At 42.1% G+C, this 17553-nt stretch overlaps 1 protein-coding gene across 3 annotated transcripts; it reads right to left on the bottom strand.

Annotated features, from left to right (window-relative positions):
* Window positions 1-1565: 1565 nt before the first annotated feature.
* LOC115396072 (calpain-5-like) lies at window positions 1566-14271 on the bottom strand. 3 transcript variants are annotated; one of them, XM_030101834.1, is made up of 12 exons: window positions 14231-14271; window positions 12514-12616; window positions 10182-10370; window positions 9850-9981; window positions 8455-8663; window positions 7616-7808; window positions 7340-7530; window positions 6594-6867; window positions 6388-6510; window positions 3662-3864; window positions 2659-3001; window positions 1566-2129 (listed from the first exon to the last, which is right to left on the bottom strand). In XM_030101834.1, exons 3-12 carry the CDS (start codon window positions 10344-10346, stop codon window positions 1947-1949), a joined length of 2016 nt encoding a protein of 671 aa, XP_029957694.1. In that variant the 5' UTR covers window positions 10347-10370; window positions 12514-12616; window positions 14231-14271; the 3' UTR covers window positions 1566-1946. The 3 variants fall into 3 exon arrangements, with proteins under 3 accessions (XP_029957694.1, XP_029957695.1, XP_029957693.1); XM_030101835.1 differs by lacking the exon at window positions 14231-14271 and having other exon boundaries at window positions 2659-2795; window positions 2880-3001; window positions 12514-12731; XM_030101833.1 differs by lacking the exon at window positions 14231-14271 and having other exon boundaries at window positions 12514-12731.
* Between the last annotated feature and the right edge of the window lie 3282 nt (window positions 14272-17553).

The raw sequence follows: 17553 nt of genomic DNA, 5'->3' as shown, positions 1-17553 counted from the left end.
GCCTCATCCCCCGCCTCTCCTTCTGTATTTAAGATGCTGCTCGGTCATCGTTCGGTTCTAGTGTTTCTGTGTCTTATATGACTTTCCCATATAAAACACGTTGTTGTGAATTGTAGATGTGTGACAGGTTCCAGAGGAGGGGGATGCAATCCACAGATCTGAGGAATGAGTGAGTGAGTGAGTGCCATTTTTTTTTCTGATTGTACCTTTCTCTGAGTGAGCACTGAATCAAGCTGCGGTAGTCGTAGTCGTAGTAGGCAGCGATAGTGAACATTCCCTCCTCATCGGGTTCCAGTTTCATCTTTTTTCCTGTGCAGTTAGCTCTGTTTTCCATCCGTATTTGTTAGCTTCATCAGACACTTTTCCCATGTAGCATCCCTGTGTGTGTGTGTGTGTGTGTGTGTGTGTGTGTGTGTGTGTGTGTGTGTGAGTGAGTGCGTGATTGAGTGCGTTTGTGTGTTAGGGGGCTACCTCAATCTGCACTACAAGATGCCTCACTCATGTTGTCCACCTTGACGTTTGGGGTGCAGGGTAGCTGCTTCAGTCACATTGTACCTCCGTTTGTACAGCAAACGTACAGGAGATGAAGGAGTGATGTTAGACAGAAGGATGCAACAGAAACCATGCATGTAAAACAGACTATACACTGTATCTCATCTTCAAATAGGTTAAGATTGTTAGAAAATGTATGTACGTATGTAAATATGACAGGGGGGGGGGGGAGAAAAAAATCCTTTTTTTTTTCAGAACTATGTAACTTCAAATGACAATATTCAGGTTGCTCTATGGTATGTATCAATAAATGTTTTGCACCCTGGAAAATCAAAAAAAAAAAAAAGAGAGAGAGAGAGAGAAAGAGAGAAAAAGCAAGTTACACGCTGTCGCTGCACTCCTGGATCCGCCTCTTTATCGGACGCTCCCTCATCCGGACATTCGGCCCCCTGAAACGCAGCGCTCTGTGTGCCGGCCCACACAGCCTGCCCCCCAGTACCACTGCTGAGTGTTAGTTTGTGTGCGTGCGGTAGGTGTGGGTGGCCAGTCGGGAAGCTCTGCCGTGCCCTGGGACATTCGGCCTCTTCTTGCCCCATGTACAGGTCTGAACTATGAGCACAAAGGTGAATTTTCGTGACGAGAAACGCCGCCGACGTGCCCCTTTTCTGTGGTTGCTCCTGTACATTCCTATCTTCTGAATGTGTAAACCTGTACACGTGGTGTGAAAATTCCTCTATTAATGTGTATCAAGAGAATGGAACAAAGACAAAAAATGTTACTTTTTAAATTATTATTATCTTTATTATTATTATGATTATTATTACTCTTATTATTGTCTAGCTTTGTAAAAACTGCTGATCCATCTGGCATACCTCAGCAGGCCCTTCCCCATCTTTGAAAAGGACAAATAAGCGACGGGGAAATGAGGTTTTGGATAAACTATTTTTAATTGTGGTTGAAGCAATAGACTTTTTGAACTTTGAATTGTGCATGGCTGTGTCTTGAGTGTAAAAAAAAAAAAAATATTGCAGTTTGGGAACTGGACTGAAATAAAAAGAGGAGGAAAACCACAGTCGTGTCACTTGAGATTTTTTTTTCCTTTCTGTTCATGAATATTCATTTTGTAAAGTAAACTGAGTGAAGCCATTAATGGGACGACACATGTAATGTTAACTGTACTTGATTAATGCCCATCGCATCTCTCACTCATGTAATACAATAAAACAGTTAATTAAAACAATTTAAAGATAAAAAAAGAAATGACATAAAAAGGAAACCAGCCAAAGGAGACGTTCAGTCTGTCTGCTCACTTCGCAAAGTTCACATGATTCTCCAACGTGCAAATAACAGCATTCACTCATGTAAAAAAAAAAAAAAAAACACGTCGTACTGCAGCCGCTGCAGCTGCTTCCTTGATGGCACATGAAAACGATCTTCTCAGGTCACAGCGGAGGTCAGATGGCGGTCAGCTGAGTGGAGGAGACGATCCTCAGGGTGATGGAGCCGGGCATCTCGTCGGCCATCTGCGACCCTCGCTTCCTCAGCTGGAGCCTCTGGGGGGCGTTGGGGTCGTTCACCGCCCCAGACAGCACCACCTGGCCCATGAACTCGTCCTTCACCGCATTGCTGTTCCACACCTGAGGAAGAACAGTGCAGTTTATTGTGATTCGCCGTCAGTCTTGAGCTGGAGCTGCTTCAGTTCCTGCAACCCCGACGTGCATAAAGTGGGTGAAGAGGCTGGGTAAACGCTTGGTAAAGTGATTGAAGAACACTCTGACAGAGTTAGAAACTCTGATTTAATTATGCTGAGTAATAACGGGGCAAATGATGTGCCATGCCCTCAATTACAGCCAATTAACCTGATGCCTTTTATTTGATTACAGGCCAGCCTGTTCAGTACATGGAGGCAGCCTGTTCCTTTATTGCAGAGGTGAAATAATCAGCATTATTCAATATTTAATTTAATGATTGAAGATTTCATTTGACTTGATTCAGCTATTAAAAAAAAAAAAAAGAAGATCTTTTCGATTAAACCATGGAAATATTTAAACAGAAATATTCACCATAGACATGCTGCAGTGTTTTTAATCTGAATACAAAGATGATTCTCAGCTTTTACATTGTCGGTCATGGGGATTATTGACAGGAGGGATGAGTCGCTCTTACCTCCACTGTTAACGGCTTTCTGGGCTTCTTCCTGTAGAAAACGCCACTCGTAGTAAACTCTGGATTCAAAGTGTCCTTTTGGATGGAGGACTTCACCGACTTGCCCTCGCAGTATATAATCACGTAGGGGTCTGCGCCTGGATGAAAACAAAGACAGGTGTGTGTTGGCGAGCCGGATGAGTGAAAATATATTTCAGGGCGTTGTGCGTGAGTCCTCCAACCTCCGGAGCGGTCCTGGTTCTGCAGCCCCTCGGCTCCGTGGACGTAGACGTGAGTCACAACCTGAGGGTACCCCAGGAACGAACTCCAGCATCGTATCCTGGGCTTGTCCGCCGTCAGCTCCCTGTGAGAGGACAGAGGACGGAGGACATCACTCTAGGGTGTGTCTCTATGATGGGAACTGCTGACTTCAAAGATTTTGATGGGAGTGTTTGGATTTTGTCTACTTTATTGATCCCTTTACTGATCCTCCTCTCTAACCCCTGATCAATCAGAGCTGAAAATCTTCTTTCTTTTACTTAGACATGATTTATAAAACCTGTCATGATTGCATTACACTGAAACATTTTGTTAGTCTAAACAGATTTAGTTGCATATTTTCAAGATTTTTACAGCATCTGCATCTAAAAAAAATAAATAAATAAATAAAGAACATATGCTCAGTCCTCTGTTTGAAACTGAGTTTCTCCCATTAGAGCATATTTTAAAGCTGCTACAGAGATTTAACAGGAGCTATAACCAGGGGCCTGTAAGTCTGGCCAAAACAAAGCAAACGGGGAAGTCGTGAGCTGCGCTGTGGTTTGTTACACTCAGTTTTTAAAAGAAGGTGAATCTATGAACACACAAATTGAGGTCAGTCTTTATCCTTCTGAAAGCCTGTGCAGCTTCTCTTTGTGCTCCTTTGTGCAGTTTAAGTGCCTTAGAAAACCAGATGCTCCTGCAAGCAACACCTTGAAATAAGAGAAAAGTGGGAGTCAGGGGCTTCACGGCTTCACCATCTTACCGGCAGCCTGATTCCACGTCGGTGAAAATCCGGAGCATGTATTCGCCCAGCGTGTACGGCTTGAAGGTGGTGGGGATGATGACGTATCGGCCCTGAGGCAGGTCGGTCCTCAGGAACACTGTGCGGGCGTTGATGTAGGTGGAGGTGTCCGTGGCCTTCTGCGTCAGGATGTCGTGCAGACGATACTTCCTGTTCCTTTCCACCTGCAGACAATGGGAAGTGGTGAACATCAAAAGCTTAAGATACACTCCTTCTAATGATGCCCCTCTTCCTCTCTGTACTATTTGAGGCAAATCTTGCAGAAAATGTGACGTATTTTATCTTAAAGGTTAGCACAAACTCCACGGTGAGAAGTTCCTTGGTTTGCATGTTCTCTCTGAGCACACGAGGGTTTTTCTTTGAGCACTCTGGTTTCATCCAACAGAATAAAAACATGTATTTGAGGTTAATTAGTGTCCTTACATGTGAATGCGTATGGGCAAACCAGCATTTTCCCACAATTTCTAGTTTATAAATCTGTTCAGTCTCTCTCTCTCTGTGTAGAACAGTAACGGCAGCTCCAGTTCAACAGCAGGCTCTTCTTCCCATTGTAATAACCACAATCCATCATTCACAGCTGCCAGACTTTATTGGCAGAACAAACACTTTAGCTTTTCAACTACATCAGACTGATCACACTTTGTAATTGGATGGCATTTTAATGCAAGCATCCATAAACGTACGCTCAAGATTCAATGCCAACTTCAACACATATTCAACACATAACAAAATTACAATTAGGAGGAAAAGTAAATCACTTTCTGCTTCACTCAGAATATTGTGCCTCCTGGTGGCAGACAAGGGAATAAGAGAATCACGTTGGCCTGGTGAAATCCAACATGTGTAAAACAAATAGAAAACCCCTTATGGACATGGATATATTAACCATCAATTTTCATAATTTTAAGTCTACGTTTGAACAGAGTAGCTGGACAAATACTGTGTCTTAACTTCAATAGACGGATCATAACTCATGATTTGATTATCCGCATTTACAACCAGGGTAAACATTGTGTTTTGTAGTTTTAAAACTAACAGCAGAGAAGACAACATTCCATGACAAAGTAATAACAATGACAACATCAACAATAAAACCGTGTGTATGAACATTGTTTAGAGCAGGAGTATCAAACATAAGAGCTGGAGCAACAGCTGGTTGTCCAGAGGATCCGTTCAGCTCATACAGGAAGAGTTTGCAGATACAAAAGCTAAACCTTGATTTTTCAATGAAATTAAAGACTGTTTCTCATTTATTCACAGGGCTTTGCGCTACATTGTGAAGAGTAATGGGCAAAACAACACTGTGAACTTCTGCCATCAAAGCCACAGTGTGTGGACTGAGGTTTTTTTTAATGCACGTATTGTGAAGTGACTGGCTTTTGCCGCCATCATCCTGCAGACAAACACCGATTAGTTTTTGTCAGCAGACTTTCCTCCTAAATAACAAAGTTGAGTTATTTGCTGCTCATTTAGATACATGAACTCTAAGGTAGAAAGTATCAAAGAAAAATATCATAGTATTGAAAATGAATTATTTTCTTCATAACATTATATGTTTCATCAATTTTTTTTTAAGTTTTGAAAAGCTTGGACCACTGAGTGTCCAACTTCAACTTTTACTCAATGTTTGTTTCCTTAGATTCATCAAATCTTTCCACACAGGATAAAGTTGCATTTCTAAACATGAACTCCATGAACAATAAAAAATAAGGATGCTACTTTTAAAATTACAGCAATGTGGTTGGATTTCATGCATCTACAGCACCCAGCTGCAGTTTTTTTTTTTAAAGCAGCAGCTCCTTCTGGCTCAGCGTTTACTGCTGTCATTCAGAGCCCACCCCTCCCTCTGGCACCACTTCTGTCGGCATGATAAGTGTGTGTATGTGCCCGTGTGTGTGTGTTTGAACTTAGCCAGATCTCTGACCACGAAATCTCACTGCAGGAAAAGTGAGGTCAGCTCTGCAGGTTGTGTGAATAAGTCTTTATGCCGTGCAGCGAATCAGACCAATGTTTTTTTTGGTTTGTTTTTTGTACGGACTGATGCATCATTTTGAAAACTTAATAGAAATAATTATTTTAACTTGACTTTGATCTTTAGAAAAAGAAAACGTACTGAACTCCTCAGCTTCTCATGGAGATTGAATTTCATATTTTCACTGAACATTGTGCTTCTATTAAATCACCTCACAACACAAGAGTTATGATTAATAACTACACAACTGAGCACAGAGGCCGGGACCTGGCTGCACCCCTGGGAGGGTTTGAGGAAATTATCACTGTATTTAGTTTGCTCGACTGCATTTTTCCCACTGAAACAATCAATAAATTAATGCATATTTTGTGTGTTTAATAATTTGGAATTTAGGATCTTGTTGAAATGTGTTGCTTTAGTTCTGATAAAACAAGTCTAATCATGTCTGCTGGTCAATAGAATTACACAGTCAAGACGTGGCAAATCCTCGTTTTCACCCAAAATAAACAGAAGTGGTGTGGCCATTCACATGACTTCGCTCCAGAAAAAACATAATTCCCTCTGTAATGAGCTCCAGTGTAATGTTTGTACAAAGTTTCAGAAGAACTGAGCAAACTCTTAATTTACTGTTATACATCAGACAGCTTTCTGCTGATAAACCAAAGAATGAGTTCAGTAAGGAAAATTAGTCCGTTTACATCCATCCACACTTTACCTGGAAGACGCTGAAGCCGATGGACAGATTTTCTCCCTGACCGAACTTCCTGTGTATCTTCATGTCTTTCTGCTGCAGGGAGATCAGGACCTGATCCACGTCCTTCGTCACGTCGAAGAGGTACTGAAAGGCACATTGGGAGGGAGTCAGCGTCTTGTGCGCCCGCCTGGCCGCGAGCTGATGGTGGCGGCAGCGGGCGGCGGTACCTGTGGGTTCTGCAGGAACGTGGCCTTGTGGTTGGCGCAGCCGCCGCAGCGGTTCAGCAGCGGCTCGGCGTTCTTGGTCCAGCTCCCAAAGTGCATCACTTCGTGCCACGTCTTGTGGACGCTCATCACCGAGGTGTTGATGACGCGGCAGACGTCGGCGTCTGTGAAGTACTTGCACCAGTCGGCGAAAGACATCCAGAACTCTCCGTCGTCCTCCACCGTGATGCCGAGGTTCCCCCGCTCCATGTCGCCAATCTTCTCCCATTCCTCAGAGCTGAACGTTACGCAAAACAGAAGAACCGTCACGACTATGCTCTGCTGTGAGATTACACAGCAGGGTTTTGCACACTTCTATATAATAAAAACTCCTGAAACACTTTCTTTGTTTGCTCAGTTTGTCCCCCGGTGTTCTCGTTTTCACCAAAAATGGTCAATTATTTCATTCAAGCTATCGTGCGAGGTCCGGGGTGAGCCTTGGAGTAAGAACTTTTTCCTGTTCTTTACCCAGAACCAGACTTTCTGAGTTTTCCTGGCTTCCACACAGCAGGCTGAGGTGAGTAATCCTGCTGGCTCTGCTCCAGCGACTCAACCACAGTAATCACTGCCTCAATCACAACTTTCCACCGAACGCCAAACACACAGTAGTAACTGTCCCCAGCTGTTCACGAAGTTCATCAGCTTATCAAAGAAATGAAAAAAAGTGCGTGGATATCTTTAATGGGAAACAGTCAGGGTCTCCTCCTCACCTGTCGCTCCAGGCTCCTTTCCACTCCGTCTTGCCCCAGGGGTTCCTCATGCGGATCAGAGGGATGGTCTCGTTTTTGAAGTAGGCCAGCAGCCCGTGACCCAGACGCACTTTCTTCACCGCGGTTATTGAGTATGCGTGGCCCTTCACCAGCCCGTTCGCCATCTGGCTCTCCAGCTCATGAGGCAGCGCCTGCAGAAAAAGTCGAGATCTCGTCACGATCGCCGGCGTCCCCGGAGGACGGAGACTCGAGGGATCAGCGAGGCGGAGCACCGACCCGTATGGAGCAGCTTATGATTCCTCCGCGGTCGTACACCTTCAGGAGGTCCTCGAACAGCTGCTCTTGCTTCTTTTGGTCCCGATGGTACTCTTCCTCCTCCAGCTTGATGGCTTCAGTCACAGCGCCGCTGAAATCCACCACGGCGTCTCCGGTATTTCCTCCCTCCAAGGACTCATAGCAGCCTGACAGTCTGGGCACAGAGGGACAGGGACAGGCTGGAAATCCTGGACTAATAGTAGAGTATAAATACTTGCATATCTTACTGTTCAAGGGGGAATAACAGACATTTCTTTAGTGTAGAGGCACTCGCTTTGTGAACTCTGTAGTAAGTCTTATAACTGACACACCAATAACACTCATCATTCTGTTAAGTTTTAGTTTATCTCCATTAAATGATTATATTTATTACAATGGTTACAACAAAATATAAGGTATCTTTACTCTGATTCCTTTCCCTCTCTAGAATGCTTGTTTCCAACCGTTTGACCTCACTGTAATGTGGCAAATTAGGGGAACAGCGGGAGAAGGGGTTTCTGGGTAGGAAGGCTGTGAATCACTTCTGGCTATAAATAATAAACAAAGAAGAAGAAAATAATATATTCATTCTTTGTTATGTTGTTGTGACTTTAAGTCACAGTTAGAGCTGACAATTTTTGTAAAGAAGTAGCAACTTTTTAAACACTTTTTGTGGCAAATGTAAGAATAATGATTATGAAAGTAGGAAAAAAATGTAAATTTCTTCCAGTAATACTATTCAGTTGTCATAATTTACAATGTTTTAACTTAAAAATAAGATCTGATGTTATTCTCTGCCGGTTTGGAGGCGGTTTACTGACTTGGCGTAGGCCTTCTCCAGCAGCGCGCTCCAGAACTCGTTGTTGTCCTTTGAGTGGCAGTAGATGAGCTCTCCGCCGATCGTAGGCAGCCGGTCGTCCACCACCACGTCCACCCACTTCCCGAAGATCCAGAACTGGAAGTGGAAGATCCCGGCGTAATTTTCCGGGTGTTTGGGATCCCACTCCTGCTCCTTCCAGTCAGGAATGACCTGCAGAGTCGACGCAGGAGCAAACGTTGATATGAAATGTGCTTAAAAAAAGTGAAGTTAGTCACAGTATTCATACCAAATCTTTCACATAAGACAAACAGATACAAAACTGTAGGTAATGTATTTTGATTTCTGCAAATTATGAAACATATTATAGTTTAATCTGAAGATTATCTTCTCCTTTCAGGTTCACGCGCTGCTGTCATCACGTCTGGAACTGAATCGACACCATAGATTCTGCTCTGTGGGAACTTTTAATAAGGCAGAATGAAGGAGAGCTTATTAGTTGAAAGTGGATACTTTCCAAGGTTTTACTTTGTGTGTAGCAGTTCAATTTTGCACGGTCAGTTCTCAGAAGAGGGGGGAAAAAAACACAGAGTTTTTACAAACAAGTTACTTTTTATGGAGTGCATGTAAAGTTCAGAATGGATTCTTTGTTTCCTGTTTCATAAGTTGAAGATAAGATCAGATCAAATAAGATAACACTTTATTTATCCTAAATTAATAAATTCAGTCAGCCGCTCCAGATTACGTAAAGATATGAAAAAAGAGCACTGAAGCATAATAAGTAATAACATACTAACATATTTCATAGTTTTAATGTTACAAGTAATAAATATTATAATATGAAAGTATAGTGAAATATTAACAATGGAAAAATCAACATATTTACAACAGATACTTCTCAAAAACAGCAATAAAACTTTAACCGGAAAAAGAAACGTGCGTGTCATTATACTGTTATTGTGTAATCACTAATTTAACAATGCCTCTTCCTGATGACCTGCTGCGTTACTGTAATGCTCCTGTGACACATCCTGAGCTGCCTGCACCGTGAGTCACCTGAATTAATGACTTTAGGTCGAGCTACGTCAGCTGCTTGTCAGTAAAGTGAAACATCCTCCGCGTCACAAAAGTCACCTGACATTTCTTCAGGGCAGTGAACACATCACTACTGCTGTGGATACTAACTGATGCTCAGGTTAGACCAGAACTAACCAGGCATTTTGTCTGTAAACAGGACCTTAGTGCAATAGTAGCAATGTTAAAGCAGCCGACCGACTGAAGGCTGAAGGAGAGAGACAGCAGCTTCACAGCTGTTTCCACTCAGACTTCAGAGATTGTGACTGCGTTACTAATCAGCCCCTCATTTCCCACGTTGAGATTAGAGGAGATTTTCACTCACTCTCTTCCACAGATTGGGCTTCAAAGCCAGACAGGAGCACGCCGCCACAAACCAGCAGTTTCCCACAACTCCTTGGTTCAAGTCATGAGCGCTGATGCCCTCCACAAACAGCTGGGGTGATTTACTTATTTCCTGCAAGAGGATAATTACCATGAGAAATCAGAAAAATACCAAAGACGCAACAGAAAAGGGTTCTTAGCTTCTGCAGCAGAAAAACGTCAGAATCAAAACAATCACATCTACGTTAAACTTTATAAGATCATGTTCGTTTGCAGCTGTAATTTCAGAGTGAGGTAATGGAAACACGGCTCCGACCACCAACTGCTCCTCACCCCGGGACGTTTCCACTCCACATAACCAGGCGGCGGTTTTCTGAAGTACAGCGATGTGCTGACGGCAGGGAACTCCGCATCCTCAAACAGGGTCTTGTTGTTGATGCAGTCCCTCTTCAGCTCGGCGTAGTGCTGGTTCTTGTACGGCTCGGCGGAGGAGAACATGGTCCGGACGACGAAGCCTCACAGCTGCGGATTGAAGGCAGACGGCAGAACTTTCAGATTTTATATATTTGGGCAGGATATCGCTCCCATTTCTCCGACGCTGGCGTTTCTGGGGAAAACGTCTGATGAAGCAGGTCCTGTAAATCTCATCATTACTTCACTTCCAGAGCAGATCGTGCTTTGACCTGAAGTTCCTCCACACTCTGCTTACGGATGTGTGTGCAGTGTAAAGATACAATCTGAGGCATTCCACGAATATGAAATGTTCATATTAATTAGGATGAGAAAGCTGTTTACTGTTTATTTTATCTACATAAAGACATGATATATGATTCTGTCACATGGGAATAAACAACGGGCCTTTTCTGAATGTATTTCATGTCTAAAGAATCCCACCACATCTATGTTGCTCCTTAATTATAATGCAAAAAAACAAACAAAACAAAATATGAAGTGTGTATCACTGAATTCTGTATTGTGTGCTTCCTTATGTTTTCACTTTCTCCGCAGAAGTTAACATTTGGATTATTTGGCTCTCCATATCAAACACATGAAATAATCTCAGCGATTATAAACCTTTAAAGTGAATCTCACTGAACAAGTTTCAACCTTAGCGGCTTCTAATGTCTTAAGAAAAGTAATGAGCGCTGTGAGTTGTAAGAGAGATTTTGTCTCTAAATAAAAACCTGAAAAGCAGATATGCTTTTCTGAATAGTAAATGTTGCTTTCTGTTCTTCGCTCTCCCTTTATTCTCCTCACATCCACACTTAAACACTAAACCTTGAGCTAACAAATATGTTGTTCTTACATTATGAAGCCAAATGTTATAACTTCCTCTTGTTGTTTTTAAATCTTTTAAATTCTACTTCATTTTTCTGCCTTTTATGAACCTATTACTTATATTTATATAGACTTCAAGATATGAATAATTCCTCCACATCTGATTCAAACGAGAAGCAGTGATGAAGAACACAGCTGTATTCTCCGAGGACGACTCTGTTTGTCTCTTCCTGCTGACTCCACGAGTCGCACGAGGACAACATGAAACAACATACTCATTTCGGAAACACATTATTGTTATATTCCTGCCAAGAGCAACATTCAGTGGAAGTTACACGCTCTTAATTTAAAGTTCAGGCTCGTTCTAAGCATTTCTGTGGAAGTCGGGTGAAGAGTCAGTGGAGGATGGACAGGAGTTTGCACTTTGTTGTGCAGAAAGGTCTCACCAGCCAAGAGATTTTAAACATCTGGAAATAGCTCTCACTTGAAAACTTGGCACGGTGCGAAGGGGTAAAAAGAAAACACAGATGCCCACCATACCGCTCCGGCTCATACAGGAAGACCCTCAGTCCTGTAAACTCCACAATGAGGAAGTTCCCGGGTCACGTACCTGCCCGTCTCGATATTCCACACACCTTTTCTGCATGTGCTGTGTTTGGAACCACACCCTGGCTGTGTTTGGTTTCACAAACAGGACTACTGCTTCACCTGAATACCTGCAGCGACTGGATTATTCACAGCAGACAATAAACGACTGTAACGCACTGAGTGGGGACGTGAACAGGGGGATTATCCTCTTTGTGATCATGCGAGTGTTATCTTTTAGACAAGTTCCTGGCTTATGTGCCCCAAGCAGGTTATTTTTGGTGAGTTACTTCATTTACTGTGTTTGGAAAACATCAAGTTTAGTTAAGATCAGGTGCCAGGAGCAGATCTTTCTGCAGTATTTGGTTTATTTGATTTGTTTCGCTTGTTAAAAGTGTGTAAAGGTGAAACCAGGTAACGTTGCCACATTTCCGGCATACATGTCGACACAGGCGGTGAAGTTACAAACACTGAATTCTTTAAGTCTTTCCATGCTACATAATCTTCCAACAGGTATCGATCCGATTTGTGCTTGTGAGTTTCTATCTGTAAGATCAAGAATGGCCTCTGAAAAGTGTGAAACATTAACAGGAGTGAGCAGAGACCGGACATGAGGAAGGATTTATGAGGCAGCAATGCGGTGAGATAAGGATGGAAGCAGAGCACAGAAAGAAGCCAGCCACATGAAACAGTGAATAAGAAGACAAAGTAAAGTCCCATGAAGACACATTCAAGTTGCAAACTAAATTTAAGATAAATTTTCAAATAAATGAAACCCAAAAGCAAGTTAAGCAGCACTCACCAGGTGTGACGTCCTATTCTTGCATTGATGAACTCGAACACCTTCACAGTCCTTTAAAACCCCCCCCTGAGCAGTCAGTCAAATCCAGTCCCGGGCTTCAGATCTGAAATGCAGCACACACAACAGCACCAAATGTCACCAGCTGAGTCTTAGCGTGTGGCTGCGAGGGCTTTCCCGGAGATCAACACACAAACACGACCTGGAAACTGGTCTGACAGGCACCTCTCTGCAGTAGGAGGTGTATCCACGGGCTGATACGGTGATCAGGAGAAGGAGGGGAGGGAAGCGGAGACTGAAACCAAACACCTTCGGTCCCGCCGAACACTCGCCCTCAGGTGAGACGTGTAAAAACCTGCCCTTGTTTTTCTTTTTCTTTTCTTAAGAATAACATTTTAACTATTTATTCCAGTCTTTTTCTCAAGTCTCATCCGTCTTTGTTGTATTATTTATAGCATTCCCAGCAGACAGTCACAGTTCTGTCAAAGTGCACAAACACCACTAATGAGGCACATGCCATCCTCACACACACTCTCAGTGAACTGTGGTAATAAGACAAACTGGCTGACACACAGCCGCTTGGGCTTAACTTTTCAGGGAACACTCTGACCCCGTCAAACACACAAAAATCTCGTCTGGTTAATCCCATTTTTTTTAATATGAGGGCAAACGAGGGGGCTGAGGAAGAATGGCTTTTGCGAGCCAACTTGAAAAAAAAAAAAAAAAAAGTAAATCCAAGCAGAAGTTAAGTAGACAGACCAGAAAGGAACTGAAGGAAATTTGAAAATAACAGTAAATCACTCGGATTAGATGTGATGTGAGAAAAATGAATTAAATAAATAAAGCCAATGCAGACTTTTCATGTCCATGAGGAGCTGAGATGGTAAGTATCTCCTCACACTGTGTTTGACCCATTAATAAAGATGGAGAGAAGCATTTCCTGTTGTAGGAAGGCTTGGTGCTGTGAGCTGCTGACTGCTGTCACTGTGAGAGGAAACATCAGAGGGGAGAAGAAGCAAAGCGAGGCCTGATGGTCCTTTCAGGGGAGGGGAGGAACACGCATATCCTTAGATATTCCTCCATGTTTCCACTTAGTAAAAGGAGTTATCATCCACATTATTAAGACAATATCATTTTCTAGTTTGTATTCAGCACTTTGAAGGTACAATGATGTTCTGATTAGATCCAAAAAGACTGAAAACTACTTTATCAAGACATCTTTGCAAATTATAAAGCAGTCCTCACAAACTCCTAAGTAAGTTACTTCTTAACCTCAAAAACACTCAAATGAATTCACCTGGAAACAACATGAGCGCAGTACATCATTCAGAGAAACAGTACAGACGCTGTAATGATGGCAGTTTGTCAACAAATGAAGTTATAAAGCAGGATTTTCATCTGTTCGAAGTGAACCTATGATTTCAAAAGTAGGATAGTGAAGTATGAATAGTAAAAATAAAACTCAACCCTATATCATACAGAAAGTCAAATATGACAAAGTGCTTGTCATTAAGATATATCACCAACTCCGTTCGGGAATCAGCAAAACCAAGAAAAAGCACAATAAAAAGTAATAATTAAAGGCATCACAAGGCATGGTTGAAATGTTTTTTTCTGCCTCTTACAGTGACATGAACTGAAACTGCTACGAAATTACAAAAAAAAAAAAAAAAAACTCAGAAAAACCGATCAACGTTAATCATCCTTACTTATATTTTACCTCTTGAGACGGAAGTTTTCCGGGGAATCAGTGGAGCTCAGGGTTAGATGTGACACTTTTTGACCTGCAGGATTGTGAACCGACAGGATTGAACAGATTCCACCAAGATTTTCCACAACTTCAAGTCTTCAGCGCCTCTCAGAGGAGAAAGTCTGCACTGACACCCTCAGCAGTAAACCACAAACACCTTTTATTTTACTGTTACTAACGCAACAACTCATGTTACATACAAAACATTTTCTTCATACACACACAGATTTTTTTATTTCTAATTTTTTGGCGCACTCCTCTTGCGCTCACTGTTTTTTGGTGTGATCAGGAGATGATGGTCATCAAGTGGTTTTAAGTTTAGTACACATGAATGAGACAATTGTTTCCTTCTTTGGGGAAGTTCTTAGAATAGAAATACCTCAAATGTTGCTTTGAAAAGAGTTTTTGTTTTTAACATAGAGCTCTTTAGACCCTGCATGGAAAATACAGTCAGTGGAAACGGGGACAACAAAATTAGCTTTTGTTTGAGTGTGTGTGTGTGTGTGTGTGTGTGTGTGTGTGTGTGTGAGTGTATGAGGGTGTGTGTGTTTGTCAGAGACAGAGATCTTGTTCCAGATGCTGATCCATTTCAGTGGTATATAAAAGCAGATTTTTGTTCCACCAGAAAACCTTCAGAGATTCATAACAGTAGAGTAAATGTGATTATAGCAGCTTACGGCCAGCAGGGGGCAGCACACTCTCACAGACACACACAGCAGCTGAGGCTTGTCAGTGCTGTCCTTCCCTGAGTCCTCCAGCAGAGAGCAGCACAGCTGCAGTGAAGGGAGGCTTGAACTGCTGAAAATCCTGCCCCACAGATGATGTTCAGCACATTTGACACTGCCTGTGGTTTGCTGTGTTGTCTCTAACTTTGATTGCATTCTGGGAACTTTATGTGGAATTTGAACATTCTCCCTGTGGCAGTATTTGTTCCCAACATTCTACCATAATCCAGAAACGTGTGTTGGAATAAGTCCAGACTTTAAATGGTTAAGGATGACTGTATAGACGGGTGGTCAGTCCAGGATGAGCAAGAAAAGGTTCCAGAGTTTGATAATATAGAATTATAGAAGAGCTGGGTGAATGTGAAGAGGTGGTCTTTGTTCTTCAAGGAATGGAACTGCTATAGAATTCACAGTTGACTGTTGCACTTTAAATGTGTTGAATATTGAATAAATGGCAGGTGAGGTTTACTCTTTATTATAACACACATATGAAATAGATGTTGAGGATCGATCGATGTCAGTGTCCTGAACAATAATTACAGGATCACTGGAGAATAATGTTTGCATGAGGTGTTTGTGGAGGAAACATACAGGTGCATGAAGCATGCTCAGAATCTAATCAATTATTGAAAGGCCACATCCCCCACACCCTCAGTCTGTCTCTCTCACACACACACACACACACACACACACAAGGAGAACATGCAAACTTCATAGAGAAAGGCTCTAAAGCTTGGGTTCGAACCAGGGGTGAGGTGGAAGTGCCAACCACTGCAGCACTGCGATCACCCACTAATCAAATTCAAAATCATCGCTCAAGTATTTAAATGTAGTCAGTGTTAATTTATCAGCTGTAATTTCACATGTTGGGCCACAACGGAATATGTGAGAGACACTTCCTGTTTCCATAGCGATGGAAAACGGTTATGCAGAAACCTCCAGCAGGAGTACAAATACTATTTTTAACTTGAAAATCCAGCTATGCAGCTACAAATAGAGCATTGATGACTAAAACTGTATGTTCACATGTACAGTGCAATATGAGGAGGCAAAAATAAACCATGAGCTAAGCATCAAACTGAAGTAATGAAACCACTTATCAGGTTCATGTGTTCACATGCATAGACACATACATATCTAGGAAAATAGCAAAAAAAAATTGCTTTTTTTAATTTCCAGGTTCAATATAAACATCAAGCAATGAAAGTTGACTGAAATGACAAACTGGAGCCCAGAGAGGTGAAATACAGTCGTTTTAATTGCAAAAAAGGATACCGGTTAATACAATGAATGAAGCACTGAAACAAGCCACTGTGACGTTGCAAAATACCACTAAAAAGGACATTGTAAGTTTCAGAGAGGAAACAAAAAGTCATTCATCATTCGATCGGAAAGGCTTACATATGAAAGAGAAGAGGGAGGGAGCATATTTACACTGTGATAAAGTGTCCCGTATCTCTACAAAACAAAGTGTGTCTTGGGGGGGCGGGGGGGTTTCCTCATTCAAGACGCTGAAAAATGTTTTACAAAGAGTTGTTAACAAACAAGTTGTGGATGTCCTGTTTCTTTTATTTTCAATTTATCAAAACACTGGATCTTTAAAAAAAAAAAAAAAAAAAAAAGGCACCACTGAAGGTGATGAAGTGAGCCATCCATCTGAAACAGCTGGTTCACACAAAGACAATTCCTGCTAATGCTTTGAATGCTGAAATCAAGATTTACATTTTTCCAGAAATGACCATGAGAAAAAAAAACAACTTTTTTTTTGTTTTTATTTTTTTGCTTTTTCTTTGTACAAAGGGGGGGTGGGTACAGTGCGGCGTCCCTGCTGTTGGACTGAGCCGAGATTGGCAGCTGGTGTCACAGTGCTCCCTGCAGGAGAAAGATGGATTCACAGCACCAGAGTGATGGTTCGAGCGCTCGTCCAGAGCAGGTCAGAGGTCACTCACAAGACACACAACTTTCAGACCATCACATCATCACGATGAAATAACTGCATGGAACAATTTAGGCTTCAGTTCATATTGTAATACTCTACTGGGCGTACAAAAAAAAAAGGCCATTCTTAAAGCAGACTTTTCCTTTTTTTGATTCCAAATGCATAGATATTAATTTAAAAGTTGCTACTCGTGCAGCAGTTCGGTGGGTTCAGGGATCAATTGCGGTCGCGCATTTTAACGCTGGAAAACCGACAGTAAAGCGTCTGATGATTTACTCCCTGCTTTGTGCTTCAGTGTTGTCTGTCCAGTTTAGAGATCTCTCAGGCTCAATTCCCTGCAAAAAAAAAAATTCTGAGAAAAACTCTTGTTTTCAGTAGATTTTAGAGACACGAGATGCGAGTCGTGACGGTAGGAAAAAAGCGTCATGGCGTTAGAGAGCTGCACACAAGTTCAGTGAGGAAACGAAGTGTTTAGAGCTCATATGAGCAAGAAAAACAACAAAAAAATCCTACAAAGTACCCTTGATATAAATAATAAACTTTATAAAATTTTGAACCCACACACAGATTTAGACAATGGTTATGTTTGGATCACCCCCCCCTGATCAGAGAGCGATGCTGATCCATGC

This window comes from Salarias fasciatus, chromosome 10 (genome assembly GCF_902148845.1).
Source record: "Salarias fasciatus chromosome 10, fSalaFa1.1, whole genome shotgun sequence".
Taxonomy (NCBI): Eukaryota; Metazoa; Chordata; class Actinopteri; order Blenniiformes; family Blenniidae; genus Salarias; species Salarias fasciatus.
Note: the sequence above shows the minus strand (reverse complement) of the source record. Positions and strands in the feature narration are given on the sequence as shown.